General features: G+C 37.8%; 2 protein-coding genes across 2 annotated transcripts in view; one reads left to right on the top strand and one right to left on the bottom strand.

Annotated features, from left to right (window-relative positions):
- CNTNAP2 (contactin associated protein 2) overlaps positions 1 to 18036 on the bottom strand; it is a 653718-nt gene that overhangs the window by 362691 nt on the left and 272991 nt on the right. The gene's annotated exons all lie outside the window — the stretch shown is intronic.
- Positions 764 to 18036, top strand: part of CFAP141 (cilia and flagella associated protein 141) — a 33336-nt gene continuing 16063 nt past the window's right edge. Inside the window, exons 1-3 of the mRNA XM_070766816.1 lie at positions 764 to 886; positions 6181 to 6221; positions 7972 to 8101. Coding sequence (XP_070622917.1) covers positions 812 to 886; positions 6181 to 6221; positions 7972 to 8101 — 246 coding nt within the window. The 5' untranslated portion in view covers positions 764 to 811. The remainder of the gene's footprint in view (positions 887 to 6180; positions 6222 to 7971; positions 8102 to 18036) is intronic.

Raw genomic sequence — 18036 nt, forward strand, 5'->3', positions numbered from 1 at the left:
CCCATAAAACCCATTATGTCGTCCATGTGTTATTCTGTCTCCAACACAATAGGAGATGTTTTTAAAAAGTTCAGTTAAATCACAAGAAAACCCCCTGTTAAGGTCAAATTATAAGAGTAGTCATGAAAGAAAACATAGAGAGTTTAGAAGAATAGCCTAAAACTTCTTACAACTATATTAATAAAATAAAAACATATTTTAGGAAGAAATATCACTCAGTATTAATTTAGTGACAAAGGCTTATCATTTCAACACTATATCACTAGTTTAGCTGAAAGTTTTACATATAGCAAACTCAGGGTTGGAGGCATAGCTTGGATTTCATCTTAAAAAGTGATGTAAATATAATGTACTTTTGTAACTTCCGTTACGAATCAGAAACTGATGTAAACATAAATCAAACTCAGAATCTATAGAATTGTGGGGGTCAAATATAGAAGTTGAGTAAATAAATAAATTTATTAAGCTTCTGGTTTTGAAACAATACAACATGCTTTGAATAAGAGTTTTTTAAAAAATAAAACTGATCTAATAACCAGTTACAGTTTTCCCGTGGCAGAGAACAGAAATAGATAAAATTTGTATATCATATTATGCACATAACATAAACAATTTTCCTCTAGAATCCTCTTCTTCTTAAGCTGAAATATGAGAGGTGGGGGGGGGGGGGAGTCCCTTCCTTAAGCAAGCAGCACCAGCCAATGAGAGCACTTCTGTTTGACAGTTCTGAAAGCTCTCTGTCATAGCAACTAAGAAACAATCTACATCAGTCAGGAGAAGAAAAACAGAGGGATCATATACTGATTTCTCCATGGCATCCTCAGAGCAGAAGAAAGAGCTACTCACCCATGCTGCCTTACGTGAGAAATTATTGAAAGAAGAAGAGGTAGGACTTGTATTGAGACAATAATACAAAGAACAAACTGTATTGGTGTTCACTATCTGGATTCAGGAGTTTGGCCTATCTTTATAGCTAGAATAAACAACTTGCTAGGAGTTTCCTCCATATATACTATTAGGAAGGACTGTCCGTTTATCTTAATTTATAAACATAATCTGGATAATAACTTATTCATGTATGGAATGATGAACATATTACAGATTCAAACCATAATGAAAAAGAGGACTCCAAATGTGTTCCCTGGATCAAATTCTGCTATAAAATATAATTTTTAGTACCTATTTTTAAATATGTACAACTTTATTTAATTTATTGCATATTACATAGTTAATCATAACATCCCAACAACTGCTATCAATATGCTTAAATTCTTTAATTCTTAAAGATGTGTAGCTTTTAGATTCTTGCAATTAAATCTAATATATGCTTGCATATGAAATTAAAAAATAATTATTGCTAGCAATTGAGCAATAATTTGGGGTGTATGTGTGTTATGAATGACCGAGACAGATTATAGATCTTATTTTATATTTTTACTCACTTTCAACTTTCATTAACCTCAATTGAGGTAGATCATACAAATAGGGTTTCTAAATTATTCTTACAAAGCCAACCATGGAACTACTTATTACTGCTTTAAATCAGGCAAGTCCAATCCCAGTCTGCAAGCCACATGCAGTCATGGACAGCAACTAACATATCTCCACAAGATCATAAACATGTAACATTATTATCTGATTTATATATATCAGAGGTGGGGTTTGGACCAGTTCCATGAAACTGGTAGTACAGTAATGTGACAACCTGGTTCCCTGGAACTGGCAGTGACCCAGGCCTACCATGTCCTTGAACAAGTTCTATTGGTGGTGCTTCCTTGTTTTTTGCTTCTGCACATGTGCAGAAGCTTTTTTTTCTCCACTGTGCATGACTGCATGCTCACGTGGCACGTCAGAAGCAAACCAGCAGTGAAGAAAAGCAGAACCCATCCCTGATATATATTAACTATATTGTATATCTGATATGTACAACATGATTTTTTCACAATCAGTGGCACCCAGAAAAGTCAAAAGGTTGGACTTTACAATGACACTCAGCATTCTGTTCATTCTCTCCATGAGGAAAAATGAAAAAACTTGCTTTAAACTAAGCCAGCCATAAAATATGATTAGCTATATGTAATCCTTTTGTCCCCAAACATAGAAAGATTAAAAAAAGAAAGTTTCTCAGCAGCACTATGAATGTTATGGAGAACACTTTCATATCTCTCAAGTTTTGAAAAAATATTATTTTTTCAACTTTCCTCAAAATTATAAGAATAGGGACTTCTGGATCCTCCTTTGGCAAGATCAGAAGCTGGGATCATGACCTCTGTGTCCAGCTTTGAACACTCCATGCCTTAGGGTCCAAATTTGGACCTAAGCCCCCTGTAGAGGGGGAGAATTACCAGGAGGGCAGAGGGGAGCTGCATCTCCCCTCCTCAAGCTGGCAAGCCCCTAGCTAATGGTGCAGAGTTGCAGCAACAAACATGGCTGCCACAAAGCTGAAGGAGAATCAGAATTAATAAGACTGAGCAGGAGGAAAAGTGAATATTTGCAGTCTGAGATTAAAAGACTATTTGCTTTTCAAAACAACCTCCCAAAAGGAGTGGGAGAAATAAGGAAGCTAATGATTACTGGTAGGTCAAGCGTGCCAAAATTGTAGAAAAAAATGTTTGGGAATGAGGAGGAAAAATGTTTTTCTTGGAAGATTTAAAAGAAGATGTGGTTTTGGAATGATACCCCATTTTAAAGGAAAAAAACACTGATACTTGAACTGGAAGCTATCTTTGACTTAATATAAATTGATTATTATATACACTCGATTTATACATATAAAATAACAAACTGAGACCACAGAATAATGAAAAGGAATTTTTGTTGTGAAGCAGAAATGACATTTTGTGTGTGTGTGGGGGAGGGGGGTGTAACTCTTGCAAAATGATAAGAATAGTTTAATAGTTAATTTAGATTTAATATTTCTAAACCACCTGTCTCTCTCAGAAAGGGTTGTTGCATTCTTCCAGCTTATAGCAAGAATGCACTATACTTAGCATCTAAATAGCAAGTAATTTTAAAAAGAAAATTCATTACAGATTTGCAATCTTACAATCCAAATGATAAACATTAAATACAGAATAATAAACTTATATTACCAAATATACTGTACAAATAGTTAATTATTCTAAAGTCTGTGTAAAATAAGATAGTCAACAGTACAGTTGACACTGTCTTTTTCTTTTTCTTCTTTTTCCCTCTCATCACTTTTCTTCTTTCTCCTTTCTCCCTATCCTCTAATGTTCAACTTCCCTTTTTATGATACTGTATTCGATTTTGTTATTGCACTGGATATGATTTTCTTTTTCTCTTTGGTTTTTTCTTGTTATATTTAAAGATAAAGATTATTTAAAATAAATAAATAAAAAGAATTGGCCCAATTGCTGTGCAGGAGTTTCAAACACATTCTATACCCAGTTTTAAGGAGTGAAAAGATAGTAGAGATGTTTGAAATCTCAAAATATATTTTAAGTTGAAAAGAGTTGTTCCTGCCATAAGAAATATTTTAAAGTCAATATGGAGTTACTTTGATAAATGATTAGACAAAACATTTTTGAATTAAGGATAGCTATTGCTAATTTGAAATATTTTGAACTGAAAAATAATAGGCATAACTTTAATATCATAGTGCTATATCTTATGTATTATTAGGTGTGAAAAGAGAAAAGTAAAAAACCAGAAGGTATGAAAAGTTAAGAATCACAGAGAAGTGCAATTTAATGCATGTTACTTACTAAGATGGTGATGGATGTAGACGCCTAGTCCCATAGCTGAAAACCAAAAGTATGGAAAAGATGTTTAAAAAGTAGGGAAAAGTAGAGAAAAGACCTTTAAAAAGTGGGGAAAAGTAAGCAAAAGATCTTTAAAAAGTAGGGGAAAGTAGGAAAAAGATCTTTAAAAAGTAGGGAAAATCAGGGAAAAGACCTCAGGTGATCCAAAGCAAAGAGATCCTGAGCTAAAAGCCCCAACAGGACTCAGCCATAAGGGATTGCAAAGAAGCATAGGAGCGCTCGACCATTGAAAGCTTTGCAAGTCGAAAAGCATTACTGCAGCCTCAAAGAGCTGCAGAAAATTTCCATGAGGGGACAGCTTGAAAGGGACAGCTTGGAGGGAGTCTAACAACCAGACTGATGGATCAACAGAGACCCGATCATACGAAGTCATCATACCCAGGGAGTTTCCAGTATGGTACAGAGCAGGGGTCCCCAAACTTTTTACACAGGGGGCCAGTTCACTGTCCTTCGGGCAGTTGGAGGGGCGGACTATAAAAAAAACCTATGAACAAATCCCTATGCACACTGCACATACCTTATCTTAAAAAACAAAATGGGAATGTACTATTTAGAGGGGGGGAAGAAGTCTGAAATTCATATATGTTTATGTTTTGCTTTTAATTTTCTTATGTTAACATCTGATTGGCTATACAAGGTTTTCCTGGCTTATAGAAAAATGTATAAAGAAAGAAGGAAGCACTTTGGCATAATGGTTAATAAGTTAGAAAAAGAATTGGTGTTGTACTTTTTGAAGGAACATTAAGGAGGGAATTTAATTTAAAAAATGAATGTAACTGGATGACAAAATTAGAAAAAAAACTTTTGCAACTTTTTTGATGATTGATATTAGTTACTAACAAAATACCGCATTTTATTCATGGAAAATTAGATGGTACACTGTATTGTTTGAATGTATGTTAAGAGAAAAATAAAAAAAATTACCCCTCCCCAAAACAGTCTTTCCTTCCTCTGTCCCTCCATTTCTCCTTCCTTCCTTCCTTCCTTCCTTCCTTCCTTCCTTCCTTCCTTCCTTCCTTCCTTCCTTCCTTCCTTCCTTCCTTCCTTCCTTCTTTCCCTCCTTCATCCCTCTCCACTTCTCTTTCCCTCCCTCTCTTTCCCTTTTCTTTCTTTCTTGCTCTTTTTTCTTTGTGCTCCTGTCAATCACCGATGGGCCGAATAAATGGCCTCAGCGGGCCGCAAGCGGCCCACGGGCCGTAGTTTGAGGACCGCTGGTACAGAGTATAGCAATGTGGTCCTGGGCACAGGTATAGCGACGGCTCAGTGGCCTCCCAATTCTACAGAGTGGTATGCAAAAACGAGCCCATCAAATGACAATTCGTCCAGACCATAAACTCCATTGCCTGAAACAATACCAATTACAATAAACTTAGAGCCGTGAACTCTGTCCGGAACTTAAGAGACCACTGGATTTTGGAGAAACAAACCTATACCTACTTGACCATGCTGAACGCATCAAAATCAAGACCCAAAATCCATCCTACATCTTCCAACCCATGATTATCAACAAATTTATATCCCATGCACCAACAAACAAGAATAGGAAAGTGCGCCCTTTACTTTGTCAATCCAATCCATAACCAATCTCAAATGCAAACTAATCAATGCAACAAGAGTTATTAACAAGATGTCTGAATTCCTCATAAACATTGACACCTTTGACATTATCTTTGTCTGCAAAACATGGCTAAATGCATCCCTCCTTGATTCCATCATCACAACAAGAAACTACCTTGTCTTCCAGTCCGTCCATGAAGAGGAGACAGAATAGCTATATTCTACAAAAAGTCACTAACCTAAAAAACATCCAAGTTGCACATGATCTTACCCTCCCCGAAACCATCATCTGTGATCTGTACTCTATAGTAACTGACTCTGTCATATCATCACCTAACACACACACCCAAACTTAATCCTTAGACGATCCACTGTTGACCTCTCCCGATTCCTAAGAGTTCAGAAAGGGGCATGCATAAGTGCACCAGCCTGCCTACCATTCACTGTCCTGATGTTTCGCTTTTACTAATATCATATAAATCATATAAATATTGTTACATGTTTGTATACTACCAATGCATAAATAAATAAATAATAAATAAATAAATAAATAAATAAATAAATCCCATCAATAGAGCCTATCCTCTAAGCTTTCAGAATCTTACAGGAATATCGCTTTCACTGTAAGTCCTCTTGTATCATAGCTAAGTAGAAAGTAAAATGACTCAGCCGCTCAACCAAGTTAATGAATTTCACATTATAGTCAATTCATTATAAAAGTTCATTTATAAAACTATAGTTTTTATTAAGTGAAAAAGAGATTCTGAAACAATCATTAGAACCAAGATACAGTACTAGGTTATTGTGTTGCTTTACACTATCTTTTGTTCAATTTCAGATGCTGGCAAAATGTAAAGAGTTTTCTAAATTTCTTAAAAGGTAAATGAATTTTGAATGTCTGCTTTTTAATTGTAATTAAAAGCCACTGTTCAATCCCAAAACTAAGTCAGAAAGCTTCTATTTATGTAAAAGTTTTGATATTTACCTGAAAATGCAAATATTGACAGAAGCTACAAATAGAGGTTGAATTCAGATATATTAGGACTTACTGGTCACATAAAGGCTATTTATTTATATCATCGGAGAAGGACGGCATAGAAATCCAATTAATAAATAAATAATAAATAAACAAATAAATAAATATTTGTTATGAATAGTAAGTACGTATATTTTTAGTGGTATGACATACAGAATTGTTTAAATCTGTCAGTGAATAAATCATATAGTCCCAATTAAAGTCTGATATTCTATTTTAAATCAACTTAAGTTGATTAAGGTTGGCTTCTAAGACTTTATGTACATCACATGCATAAGTATTTTTTTCTTTTTAAAAACTGACATATGACATTAATTTGTTTTTACATTTAACCTGACCTTAAAGAAACTGCTAAATGAGGGGAGTTTTTCTGAATACAGGAAGAATGTAGGGAGGAAGACAAGGATTCTGGGAAGAGAATCTTTATATATAGAGTGGTACCTCTACTTAAGAATGCCTTTACTTAAGAACTTTTCTAGATAAGAACCGGGTGCTCAAAATTATTTTGCCTCTTCTTAAGAACCATTTTCTACTTAAGAACCTGAGCCTGGAAAAGTTTCCCAGGAAATTTGAGAGCGGCATGAAGGCCGGCAAGTTTCCTGCCATTCCCCCATTAATCCAGGCAATCTTGGGCTTTTCTGGGCTGCCAGAGGAGCCTTTCAGTGGTGCTTAAGGAAGTTTTGGCAGTCCAGAACGAACAAAGCATTTTCCTTTCTCTGGGCACTTGGAAAAGGAATAAACCTCTGCCAGCACCCAGACAAAAGAAACACTCCCTTCGCTCTGGGCAGTGACTGTCCTCCTCCTCTTCTTCTTCCTCCTCCTCCCACCCAAATTCCAAGCTTTTATTTCTTTCCTAACGCGTTTGCACGCATTATTTGCTTTTACATTGATTCCTATGGGAAAAATTGCTTCTACTTACAAACTTTTCTACTTAAGAACCTGGTCACGGAACAAATTAAGTTCTTAAGTAGAGGTACCACTGTATACATACATATAGTAGCTAATTACACATATAAAAATGTAGCATAAATATATGTTTGGGGGGGGTTGTAGGATTGACAGAAAGCATCTAGAATACACTGACAGAGAAAAGGATTTAAATCTAGTTCCTCTCACCTCATCCCAGGCAAAGGTCAGCTATTTTAAGTAGTTATTGACAGGTGCTATTTAAATATCTTGTGGTTTCCAAAGAACATTTCTCATTTAAGAGAGAAACGTTAAACAACTTTATTACTGTTATTGCTAAGTTTTATTAAAATATGCTTCCTTTAATTTAATACTTTTTAAAAAGTAATTTGGTCAGGTGGAATTAAAAAATGAAGATTTATAAATGGACAAATGGCTCATATATGGACATTTCCTCTTTGAATATGAATTGTCGAGCTTTGATTATAATCATAATTATAATTATTTATTAGATTTGTATGCCGCCCCTCTCCGTAGACTCGTAGACTATAATGTAACGTCTTCCAAGAAACAAAACTTTTATTGGATGTTCTGTTCTTGGAAGTTCTGTTTGATAAATTATTCTATCAAAATGTGTTACACTATTAATATTCCATGCTATGTCCCACATCACACCTATTCATCTAGCTGGGAACGCGGCCGAGCCATGTGCCTGCAGCTGAAATCACAGGAAGACAGGTGTTTTGCAAGAAGCAGGAAGAGGCAGCAAGCAGAAATGAAAGAAGAAATGCACTGTGCTAATAAACAGCTGATGATGGTAAAGTTTGAAAAGTTTTAGAAAATATGAATTTTTCTTAGTCTCTAGCAGCTAGTAATGCGCTGTTGTCCCCATGGGGGGGGAGACACAGAGTGGGGTAGTAAGTTTATGCACTATTTATTGAATACCATATTTTCCGGCGTATAAGACGACTTTTTAACCCCTGAAAATCTTTTCCAAAGTGGGGGGTCGTCTTATATGCCAGATACTGATTCGGGCGGTGGCAAGAAGACGGGATTCCAGGTGCCGAGCACCACCTGCCCGCCGTTCCAGTGCCTCGGCCTGCTCGCCCGGCCTCTTGCCCGTCGGGGAGAGCAAAGGCGGCGGCGGGAGTAGCGGAGGCGAGGCGGAGAAGAAAGAAGCGGCGGATAGCTGGCGAGGCACCGGCTAGAGGGCTGGACCCCGCCGCTTTTCCGCCCTCCCGCCGCCGGCTTTGCTGGGGTCGAGCGCCACGCCCGGCGGCAGGAACTGCGGGGGGCAGCCGGCGTACGCTCCGGCTAACGAGCCCTTGCCGCAGCTATCTGCCGCTTCTTTCTTCTCCGCCTCGCCTCCGCTACTCCAGCCGCCACCTTTGCTCTCCCCGCCAGGCAAGAGGCAAAGGCGGCGGCGGGAGTAGCGGAGGCGAGGCGGAGAAGAAAGAAGCAGTGGATAGCTGCGGCAAGGGCTCGTTACGCCGGCTACCCCCCGTAGTTCCTGCCGCCGGGTGTGGCGCTCAACCCCAGCAAAGCCGGCGGCGGGAGCGGCGGCAAAGCGGCGGGGTCCAGCCCTCTAGCCGGTGCCTCGCCAGCTATCCGCCGCTTCTTTCTTCTCCGCCTCGCCTCCACTACTCCCGCCGCCGCCTTTGCCTCTTGCCCGGCGGGGAGAGCAAAGGTGGCGGCGGGAGTAGCGGAGGCGAGGCGGAGAAGAAAGAAGCGGCGGATAGCTGGCGAGGCACCGGCTAGAGGGCTGGACCCCGCCGCTTTGCCGTTGCTCCCGCCGCCGGCTTTGCTTGGGTCGAGCGCCACGCCCGGCGGCAGGAACTGCAGGGGGTAGCCGGCGTACGCTCCAGCTAACGAGCCCTTGCCGCAGCTATCCACCGCTTCTTTCTTCTCCGCCTCGCCTCCGCTACTCCCGCCGCCACCTTTGCTCTCCCCGCCGGGCAAGAGGCAAAGGCGGCGGCGGGAGTAGCGGAGGCGAGGCGGAGAAGAAAGAAGGGGCGGATAGCTGCGGCAAGGGCTCGTTACGCCGGCTACCCCCCGCAGTTCCTGCCGCCGGGCGTGGCGCTCAACCCCAGCAAAGCCGGCGGCGGGAGCGGCGGCAAAGCGGCGGGGTCCAGCCCTCTAGCCAGTGCCTCGCCAGCTATCCGCCGCTTCTTCTCCGCCTCGCCTCCGCTACTCCCGCCGCCGCCTTTGCTCTCCCCGCCGGGCAAGAGGCCGGGCGAGCAGGCCGAGGCGCTGGAACGGCGGGCAGGTGGCGCTCGGCACCCGGAATCCCGTCTTCTCGCCACCGCCCGAGCTCCCTCCGGAGCCTGCCGCCGCCACCGCAGAAGGAGAAAGCTGGCACCAGGCTGCGTAAGGGAGACTCTCCTGGGCATGAAGCTCCCTCGCCAGCGCCGCGAACTGCTCCGACGCCTCCGACACCAGCCGGTAGCGCCAGAAGAGGGGTAGTCTTATACGGCGAGTATATCTCAAATTCTATATTTTAACTGGAAAAGTTAGGGGGTCGTCTTATACACCCAGTCGTCTTATACGCCGGAAAATACGGTACTTAATAGTTTTTTTATTGTCCTTCCTTCTCAAGTACATTAGTATGATCCTTAATTACTTTTAAAATAGGAAATAATTAAATAGTATGTTTTACCCATAAATACTTTAATCATTTTAATGATTATCTAGAACTAAACTTTTATAGCAATTAAAGAAAACTGAGTTACTTGCCTGATATGTTATCATACAGAACCTTGTGGGTTCAGAACAAAACTTTAAAATGTGCTGTGCTCCTCAATAAATAATGCTGTCTATCATTGGCCCTTTTTGTGGCTATTCAAATAATGTGACTTAATCAAGTGAAAAAGAGTCCAAGCACCTATTTGAAAACTTATCTTGGTTGGTAAGCCACTCCCACCCAGTCACATGACCCTCAAGCCACACCCAAACAATAAACCACGCCCATTGTGTGGTAGTAAATTTTTTTGCAGCCCTTCACTGCTAGCAGCATTGCTTAAATGAGAGAGACTGGAATGTGGGGGTGGGGACTAATCCTGAAAAGGATAACTGTAAAGATAAGCTGAAGAAGAATGGCTGGAGATTACCTCCTGATAAGAAAAAGTTTCTTTTTTTAATTTAATTTTTTAACAAAAAGTTTTATTTATACACATATATACACAACAAACAAAACAAAAGACATTTAAAAACATTGAACATTTATGTAGGAAATCTGTGTTACATTTCTTATTGTGCTCACAACTTATTACATAACTATAGCATATTATTTTAAACAAATTATATTTATTGATCTTACTTCTGTATCAAATCCTATATCTGTCTTCCTTAACCCATTTATCACCAAGAAATATATCTTTTTTTAACTTTCCAGTTAATAATATTATTACTAAGTATACACTTATTACTGTTTCCTTTTCTCCAGCCAGCAGTAGAACTTGCACCAACATTCATAATATTCTGAATCTTCCTTATTTTTTCATTCCAATGTTAATTTATTATTATTAATTAGATTTGTATGCCGCCCTTCTCCAAAAACTCGGGGTGGCTCATAGAATAAATATAGAAACAAAGCGTACAAAACAAATCTAATACATTAAAAAACTACAACTAAAACCCCTATATATTACTCAATCAGACAATCCAATCACACTATGCATCACATCTATTGGTCAGGGGAACAAGATCTAATTGCCCCAGGCCTGGCGACATAGGTGAGTCTTAAGACTCTTGCAGAAGGCGAGGAGGATGGGGCAATACGAATCTCTGGTGGGAGCTGATTCCAGAGGGCCGGGCCTCCCACAGAGAAGGCTCTTCCCCTAGGCCCTGCCAAATGACATTGTCTGGTTGATGGGACCTGGAGAAGGCCAACTCTGTGGGACCTAACTGGCTGCTGGGATTTATGCAACAGAAGGCAGTCCTGTAAGTATTGTGAAAATATTATTCTTGCCGCAGTTGTTATGTGCAAAATTAAATATATCTGGCTTTTTTCAAATTTTTCTGTTGGGATTACAAACTTAAAGTTATATTTCTGTACAATTGGCTTAGAGCCACAATGACTGCAGAGGAATGTTGGTTTATGATCCAGAGGTCAGGGTTAACAGTTCAAGCCGGCAGCAAATGTCTCTTAGACGAGCTTCTGCAAAGTACTCACTTGACTGGGTTTCAGAGCTCTAATGTTCTCAAAATCAAATGTCCAACAATGAGGCTTAAATGTTTCAACATTCAAAAGTCAGTTGAGGAACTCCTGTATCCTTGTTCCTGTTAACTGCCAAACAATAACTCCCACACAGCTTCTCGCAAGCCCTCCCCTTTTGAAGCCTGCTGCAAGCTTTCCTAATTGCTCCCAGCTGTGCTTTAGAACCTGTGTCTAGATCTGCGCAGCTGTTCCTGGCGTCGCACCATTCTATGCACCCTAACATTGAGGATGGGGTTATCCATCACCTCCTCCTCATCTGATCCAGACGAGGCTCTGACTGGGGATTCTACAGGCTCTGCAGGAGCCTCTGCCTCTCTGGCACCTTCCACTTCCCCTTCTCCTTCCCCCTCACTGTCAAAACCATTTGTTGTTTATTTCCTCTCTACATGGGGCTACCTTTGAAAAGTGTTCGGAAACTCCAGATCGTGCAGAACACAGCCGCGAGAGCCATCGTGGGGCTTTCCAGATTCGCCCACGTATCTACAACACTCCGTGGCCTGCATTGGCTGCCAATCAGTTTCCGGTCACAATTCAAAGTGTTGGTCATGACCTTTAAAGCGCTACATGGCATTGGACCAGAGTACCTCCGGAACCGCCTGCTACCGCACAAATCCCAGCGGCCGATAAGGTCCCACAGAGTTGGCCTTCTCCGGGTCCCGTTGACTAAACAATGTCATCTGTCGGGCCCCAGGGGAAGAGCCTTCTCTGTGGCGGCCCCGGCCCTCTGGAATCAACTCCCCCCGGAGATTAGAACTGCTCCCACCCTCCTTGTCTTCTGTAAACTACTTAAGACCCACCTATACCGCCAGGCATGGGGGATTTGAGACACTTTCCCCCCAGGCTTATTATAATTTATGTTTGGTATGTATGTGTTGTTTGGTTTTTAATTATGATAGGGTTTTTAGGGGTTTTTTTTAATATTAGATTTGTGCCAATATAATATTGTTTTTATCGTTGTTGTGAGCCGCCCCGAGTCTTCGGAGAGGGGCGGCATACAAATCTAATAAATTATTATTATTATTATTATTATTATTATTATTATTATTATTTGTGTATTTCTTCTTCTAGTTTTCTATAATCTATCTCCAATCCCTGCCATTCCTCTTATTACCCACAAATTTTGCAAATTAGTTTGTTCTTTGGTATTTTCCTGGAAAAAGAATTTTAGCTCTTCTTTCCTTTTTTGTTTAATTTTTTTGTGTTTCAAACTTGCCATTTTAAATGTCCATCTACTTGCTTTTTTGTTCCCCTTCCAAATTATTCTTACCATGTTGTGATCTGTATCCAAATTTGTTTCTATCTCAATCATTTCGAGTTGCATATTTACTTCTGTTGTAATCCACACCATATCAAGCCTCAACCAAGAATTATGCCTATTTGAATAATATATAATTTTTGTGTGTGATGGGTTTCTTTCTATCCAACTGTCTCTAAGTTTAAATTCTCTGACAAGATCAAAAAAGAATTTGGAAGTATTCTTTTTTGTTTTTTTAATTTCACCATTTTTATAATCCAATCCCTTATCAACTATTCCGTTAAAATCATGTACCGTACAAATATTATCACCTGCTACCTCTCTAATCTTTCTTTGTAATCACTTGTAAAATTTATCTTGCCATTCATTTGGAGCATATATATTAATTAGAGTTATTGGAATTTATTTATTTTAATTTCCACTAATAGTATTCTACCCTCTCCATCTTTGTATATTAAATTAGCTTGAATATTTTTGTTAATATAAAATATCACACCTCTTTTCATTTCTTGGGAGAGAGATGCAAATAGATTTCCTAATTTTGAATTTTTAAGTAAGTATTCATATTTTTCTTTTATGTGTACAGCTATTACATCAGTTTCTTTTACTTATTTTTTACTTATTTTGTTAATGAATTTACTTCTTTTACATGGTGAGTTTAGCCCATTAATATTCAATTAATATAACTCTATTCCCAGTACCTTTTTGAATTGTATCCCTAGCTTACTTATATTTTGTTCTAACTGCTCTTGTACTTCTAATTTACTTAAACTCGCCTATTCTGTCATCACTGTCACCTAGCTTTTCTATCCTTTCTATTATCTCCTCTTGTCTTTCCTTTTCTTGCAACTCCCTTTGTCTCTGTCCTTGATTTTCCACAATATTATTATTTTATTTATTTGTTTGTTTGTTTGTTTGTTTGTTCATTCATTCATTCATTTATTAGATTTACACAAATGGCAGTAAAGAGAGATATTGTGGTTATGGGTGATTTCAACATGCCTGACGTTGACTGGAATATCCCTAGTGCCCTTACATGCAAAAGTAAGAATATAGTAGAGGCCCTTACAGGAGCAGACAGCAACTAGAGGAGAGAATATTCTAGATTTAGTTTTTATGAATGGGTATTGTGTCGCAGAGGTTAAGGTGGGAGAAAATTTAGGTTGCATTGACCATCTATGTTTGTGGTTTGATGTAAAAACTGATTGTGAGCAATCATATACTACAACCAAAGTATTGGATTTCAGAAAAACAAATTTCAATGAATGGGGGAATATTTAAATAATGAATTAAATGGTAGGGATAAAATGGCAGGAAGGAGCACCCAGTGGACTGTATAAAAAAGACCATCTTAAAAGCCACTGGACTGTATGTAATGATTAAAGATAAATAAGGCAATGGGTCCAGATGGCATTCACCCCAGAGTGCCTAAAGAACTGAGACCTGTGATTGCTACCCCCCTGACTGATTTGTTTAACCAATCCCTTTTAACAGGAGATGTTCCTAATGATTGGAGAATGGCCAGTGTCATGCCTATCCACAAGAAGGGCAGTAGAGAAGAAGCTGGTAACTACAGGCCAGTTAGCTTGACATCAGTTATGGTTAAAATGATGGAGACTCTGCTCAAAAAGAGGATTAATCAACACTTAAAACCCAATAATTCTTTTTCTCCTCATTTTCTTTCAGGTTTCATAGGGATAATTGCTGTCATTGATTCTAGAATTAAGGTTTGCATTGTTCACTGCAGTTTAAAATGATGGAGACTCTACTCAAAAAGAGGATAAATCAGCACCTAAAAAAAATAACTTATTGGACCCAAATCAGCATGGCTTTACTGTATTTCCACAATTTTAACATCTACTTCTTTCATCTTTACTTTCATTTCTCCTGTGTCAACTTTCAGGTCCCCCATTTCCGCTTTTAACTCTTCACGTTGTTGTTTTGCTTCAGTTTGGGATTTCATCAAAAAGTCTTGCATAGCAGCCAATGTTTCCTGAATTGTTTGTAGCGTAGGCTGTTACTGTGATTTCTCCTTCTCCTTTCCTTTGTCCTTGGCTAACATACTTGTAATTGTTTTTTGATGCACAGATGAGGGCAATGGAGATACTTGTGGAGATATAGATGTGGTTAAAGTTGGCTTTTTTATTGTCTTTGTGGTAGTGGAAGTACTTGTCATCCTGTGCGTATCTTAGAACTATATGTTTTTTGAAGTGAGTCTAATTTAATTTCCCCCCCACTTTTTTCTCAGTGTTTAGTATTATATGTAATGTGAGTTGTTCAAATTTTCACTTACTTTCACTACTTTCTAACAAAGAATATTTTTTTTTATTAATTCAAGTAAACTCCAAACAAGATTTAAAAATTGCTATAGATGTTAAAATTGTGGAAATACAACAGACTTTGAAAGAGAATGAGCAAAGAATCAAGACAGTAGAAGGGAAAATAGAAAAGTTGAACAAATAGATGACTTTGAAGACAGAACCGACTTTCCAAATAAAGGATGTGACGAATCAATTACGCATCTAGAGTTACAACGTGCAACCTATGGCCTGAGATTCCAGAATATAACTGAAGAAAAAGATGAAGATTTACAAGAGAAAATGGCAGAAATTATAGGAGGAATTCTTCAGGTGGATCCACAGGAACTAACAAAAGAAATTGATGAACTTTACAGAGTCCAAACTAGCTATATTCAAAGACATAATTTACTGAGAGAAGTCCACATTAAATTTGTGAGGAAGACTATAAGGGATGACATCTTGAAGTGGACAAGAAATGAAAAACTGCAAGATAAAGGTAAAGAAATTACAATTCTAAAAGAAGTTCCAAGAAGAGTATGAGAAAGCAGAAGGGAATACTATTTCCTGACTAAAATACTAATTAAAGAAAATATCACCTTCCGCTGGCTTATACCAGAAGACCTCTCTCTATATTGGCAAACTCAAAGAGTAAAACTAGAGAATATTGAAGATGCCAGAGAATTCTATGAAACAAGTGGTATACGTAAATTCGAGCAACCAACAATGGAAGTATCCATAAGGAAAGATGACGAGCTGGGCGCCACCAGCCAGGAAAAAGAGGAAGACACGGGTGCAAGAAGAAAACAACCATAGCGAGAATCTAAAGAAACCAAGAAGTATTACAAATAAACATGTCAAAAGACATGAAAATATTTTCAGTAAACGTAAATGGATTAAGTGAACCAAGAAAAAGATACCAAATATTTTCTAAACTTAAAAAGCAAAAAGCACAGATAGTGATCCTACAAGAAGTCCATATTAAAAAAACAAATAGAAAATTGTTATATAATCCAAAAATAGGGAATATGTATGCTAGTTTAGCAAATTAAAAAAAGAGGTGTTGCAATGTATATTGAAAATGCAATAAACTCCAAACAATCATATACTGATCAGGAAGGCAGAATATTAATTGTAAATTGAATGTTGATCCAAAACCTCTTGTTATCGTCTCTATTTATGCACCTAACGATAAACAAATGGAATTTTATAAACAATTACATTAAAAAATAAATGAACTAAATATTGAAAATATGATTATAATTGGCGATTTCAATGCAATTTTGAACAGATCTTTAGACCATTCGGGTAAAAAGAGGGATAAGAAAAAGAAAACAATACTGCCTACTACTTTTCAGGAAATGAGGTCAGAATTATTATTAAATGATATTTGGAGGGAATGACACCCCTTAACTAGACAATATACTTTTTACTCCAACCCCCACAAAATTTGGACAAGAATAGATATGGCCTGGGCTTCAAAATCAACTACTGAACAAATTAAAGAAATTGAGGTCGATACAAACACCTGGGCAGACCATAATCCCTTAGTGATATACTGGAAAAGGTACAAGAAACAAATAAATTGGCAGATGAATAGAAGTATCATAAGAGACATACATTACAGTATAGGGGATGGATGGAAAAGGAATTAGAAACTTTTTTAAAAAAATTAACAAAAATCCAGAAACTTACCATCAAAATTTATGGGACATGGCAAAGGCATATATCAGAGGCTTAACGATTTCCTACACTAAGAAAAATAAATAAATAAAGAGAGAATATGAACAACTAGAGAAAGAATTAAATCAATTAGAAGTGGCTTTACAACACAATCCAGAAGATCAAGAAATTAAAAAAAAAATAGACTTAGTTAGACATAAAATAAAACTTATAGAACAAAACCAAATAGCTGAAAAAATCAAAAGAGCCAAACAGCAATATTTCGAACACGCTAATAAACCAGGAAAGTGGCTCGCATATAAATTAAGAAAAAATAGACAATCAAAAATAATAAAGAAACTAGCAGACAGCAAAGGTATAATAAAATACAAAACAGATGAAAAATCAAAATAGTACAGGAATTTTATAAAGAATTATATAAAAAAGAGGCAAGAAAAGAAGATGAGATTTTTAAATATTTAAACTCTTTAGATTTACCTCAATTATCAGAAGAACAGCAGACAAGTTTAAATAGCCCATTTACAATAATAGAACTTCAAACAATATTAAAAAATCAAAAAAACAACAATGCTACCAGGCCAGATGCTATACCGGCAGAATGGTACAAAATAGAAAGTAAAGTTACAATGATGAATATGCTAGAAATATTTAACTGGATCATAATGGATGGGAAAATTCCTAAATCCTGGTCAGAGTCTTTAATAACATTAATGCATAATGTTCAGATAAAGATAAGATACAAAATTACAGACCTATACCCTTACTGAATGTTGACTATAAAATTTTCACTTCAATTTATGCATCAAGACTTCTATGCGAGAAGATTCATGAAGATCAAAATGGTTTTCTACCAGACAGACAAATAAAAAATAATCTAAGAATGATTATAAATACTTTAGAATTTTATGAACAATACCCAGGAAGACAAATGTCATTAATGTTTTTGGACGCCAAAAAAGCTTTCGACAATGTAGATTGGACATTTATTAAAATACAATTAAATAAAATGAATTTTGGAACAAAATTTGTAAATGTAATAGATGCAATATATTCAAATCAGATAGCAAAAATAATGTTAAATAATGAACAACTTGAAAAGTTTGAAATTTTTAAAGGAGTGAGACAGGGCTGCCCTCTCTCACCCTTATTATTTATTTTAACTTTGGAAGCTCTACTGATAAAGATAAGAGCAAACAATAAAATTCAAGGATTAACTATAGGAAAAGAAACCTATAAAGTGCAAGCCTTCGCTGATGATTTGACTTTTATAATTGAAAACCCTATAACAACAATACCTAACT

Source organism: Erythrolamprus reginae, chromosome Z (genome assembly GCF_031021105.1).
Source record: "Erythrolamprus reginae isolate rEryReg1 chromosome Z, rEryReg1.hap1, whole genome shotgun sequence".
Classification (NCBI taxonomy): Eukaryota; Metazoa; Chordata; class Lepidosauria; order Squamata; family Dipsadidae; genus Erythrolamprus; species Erythrolamprus reginae.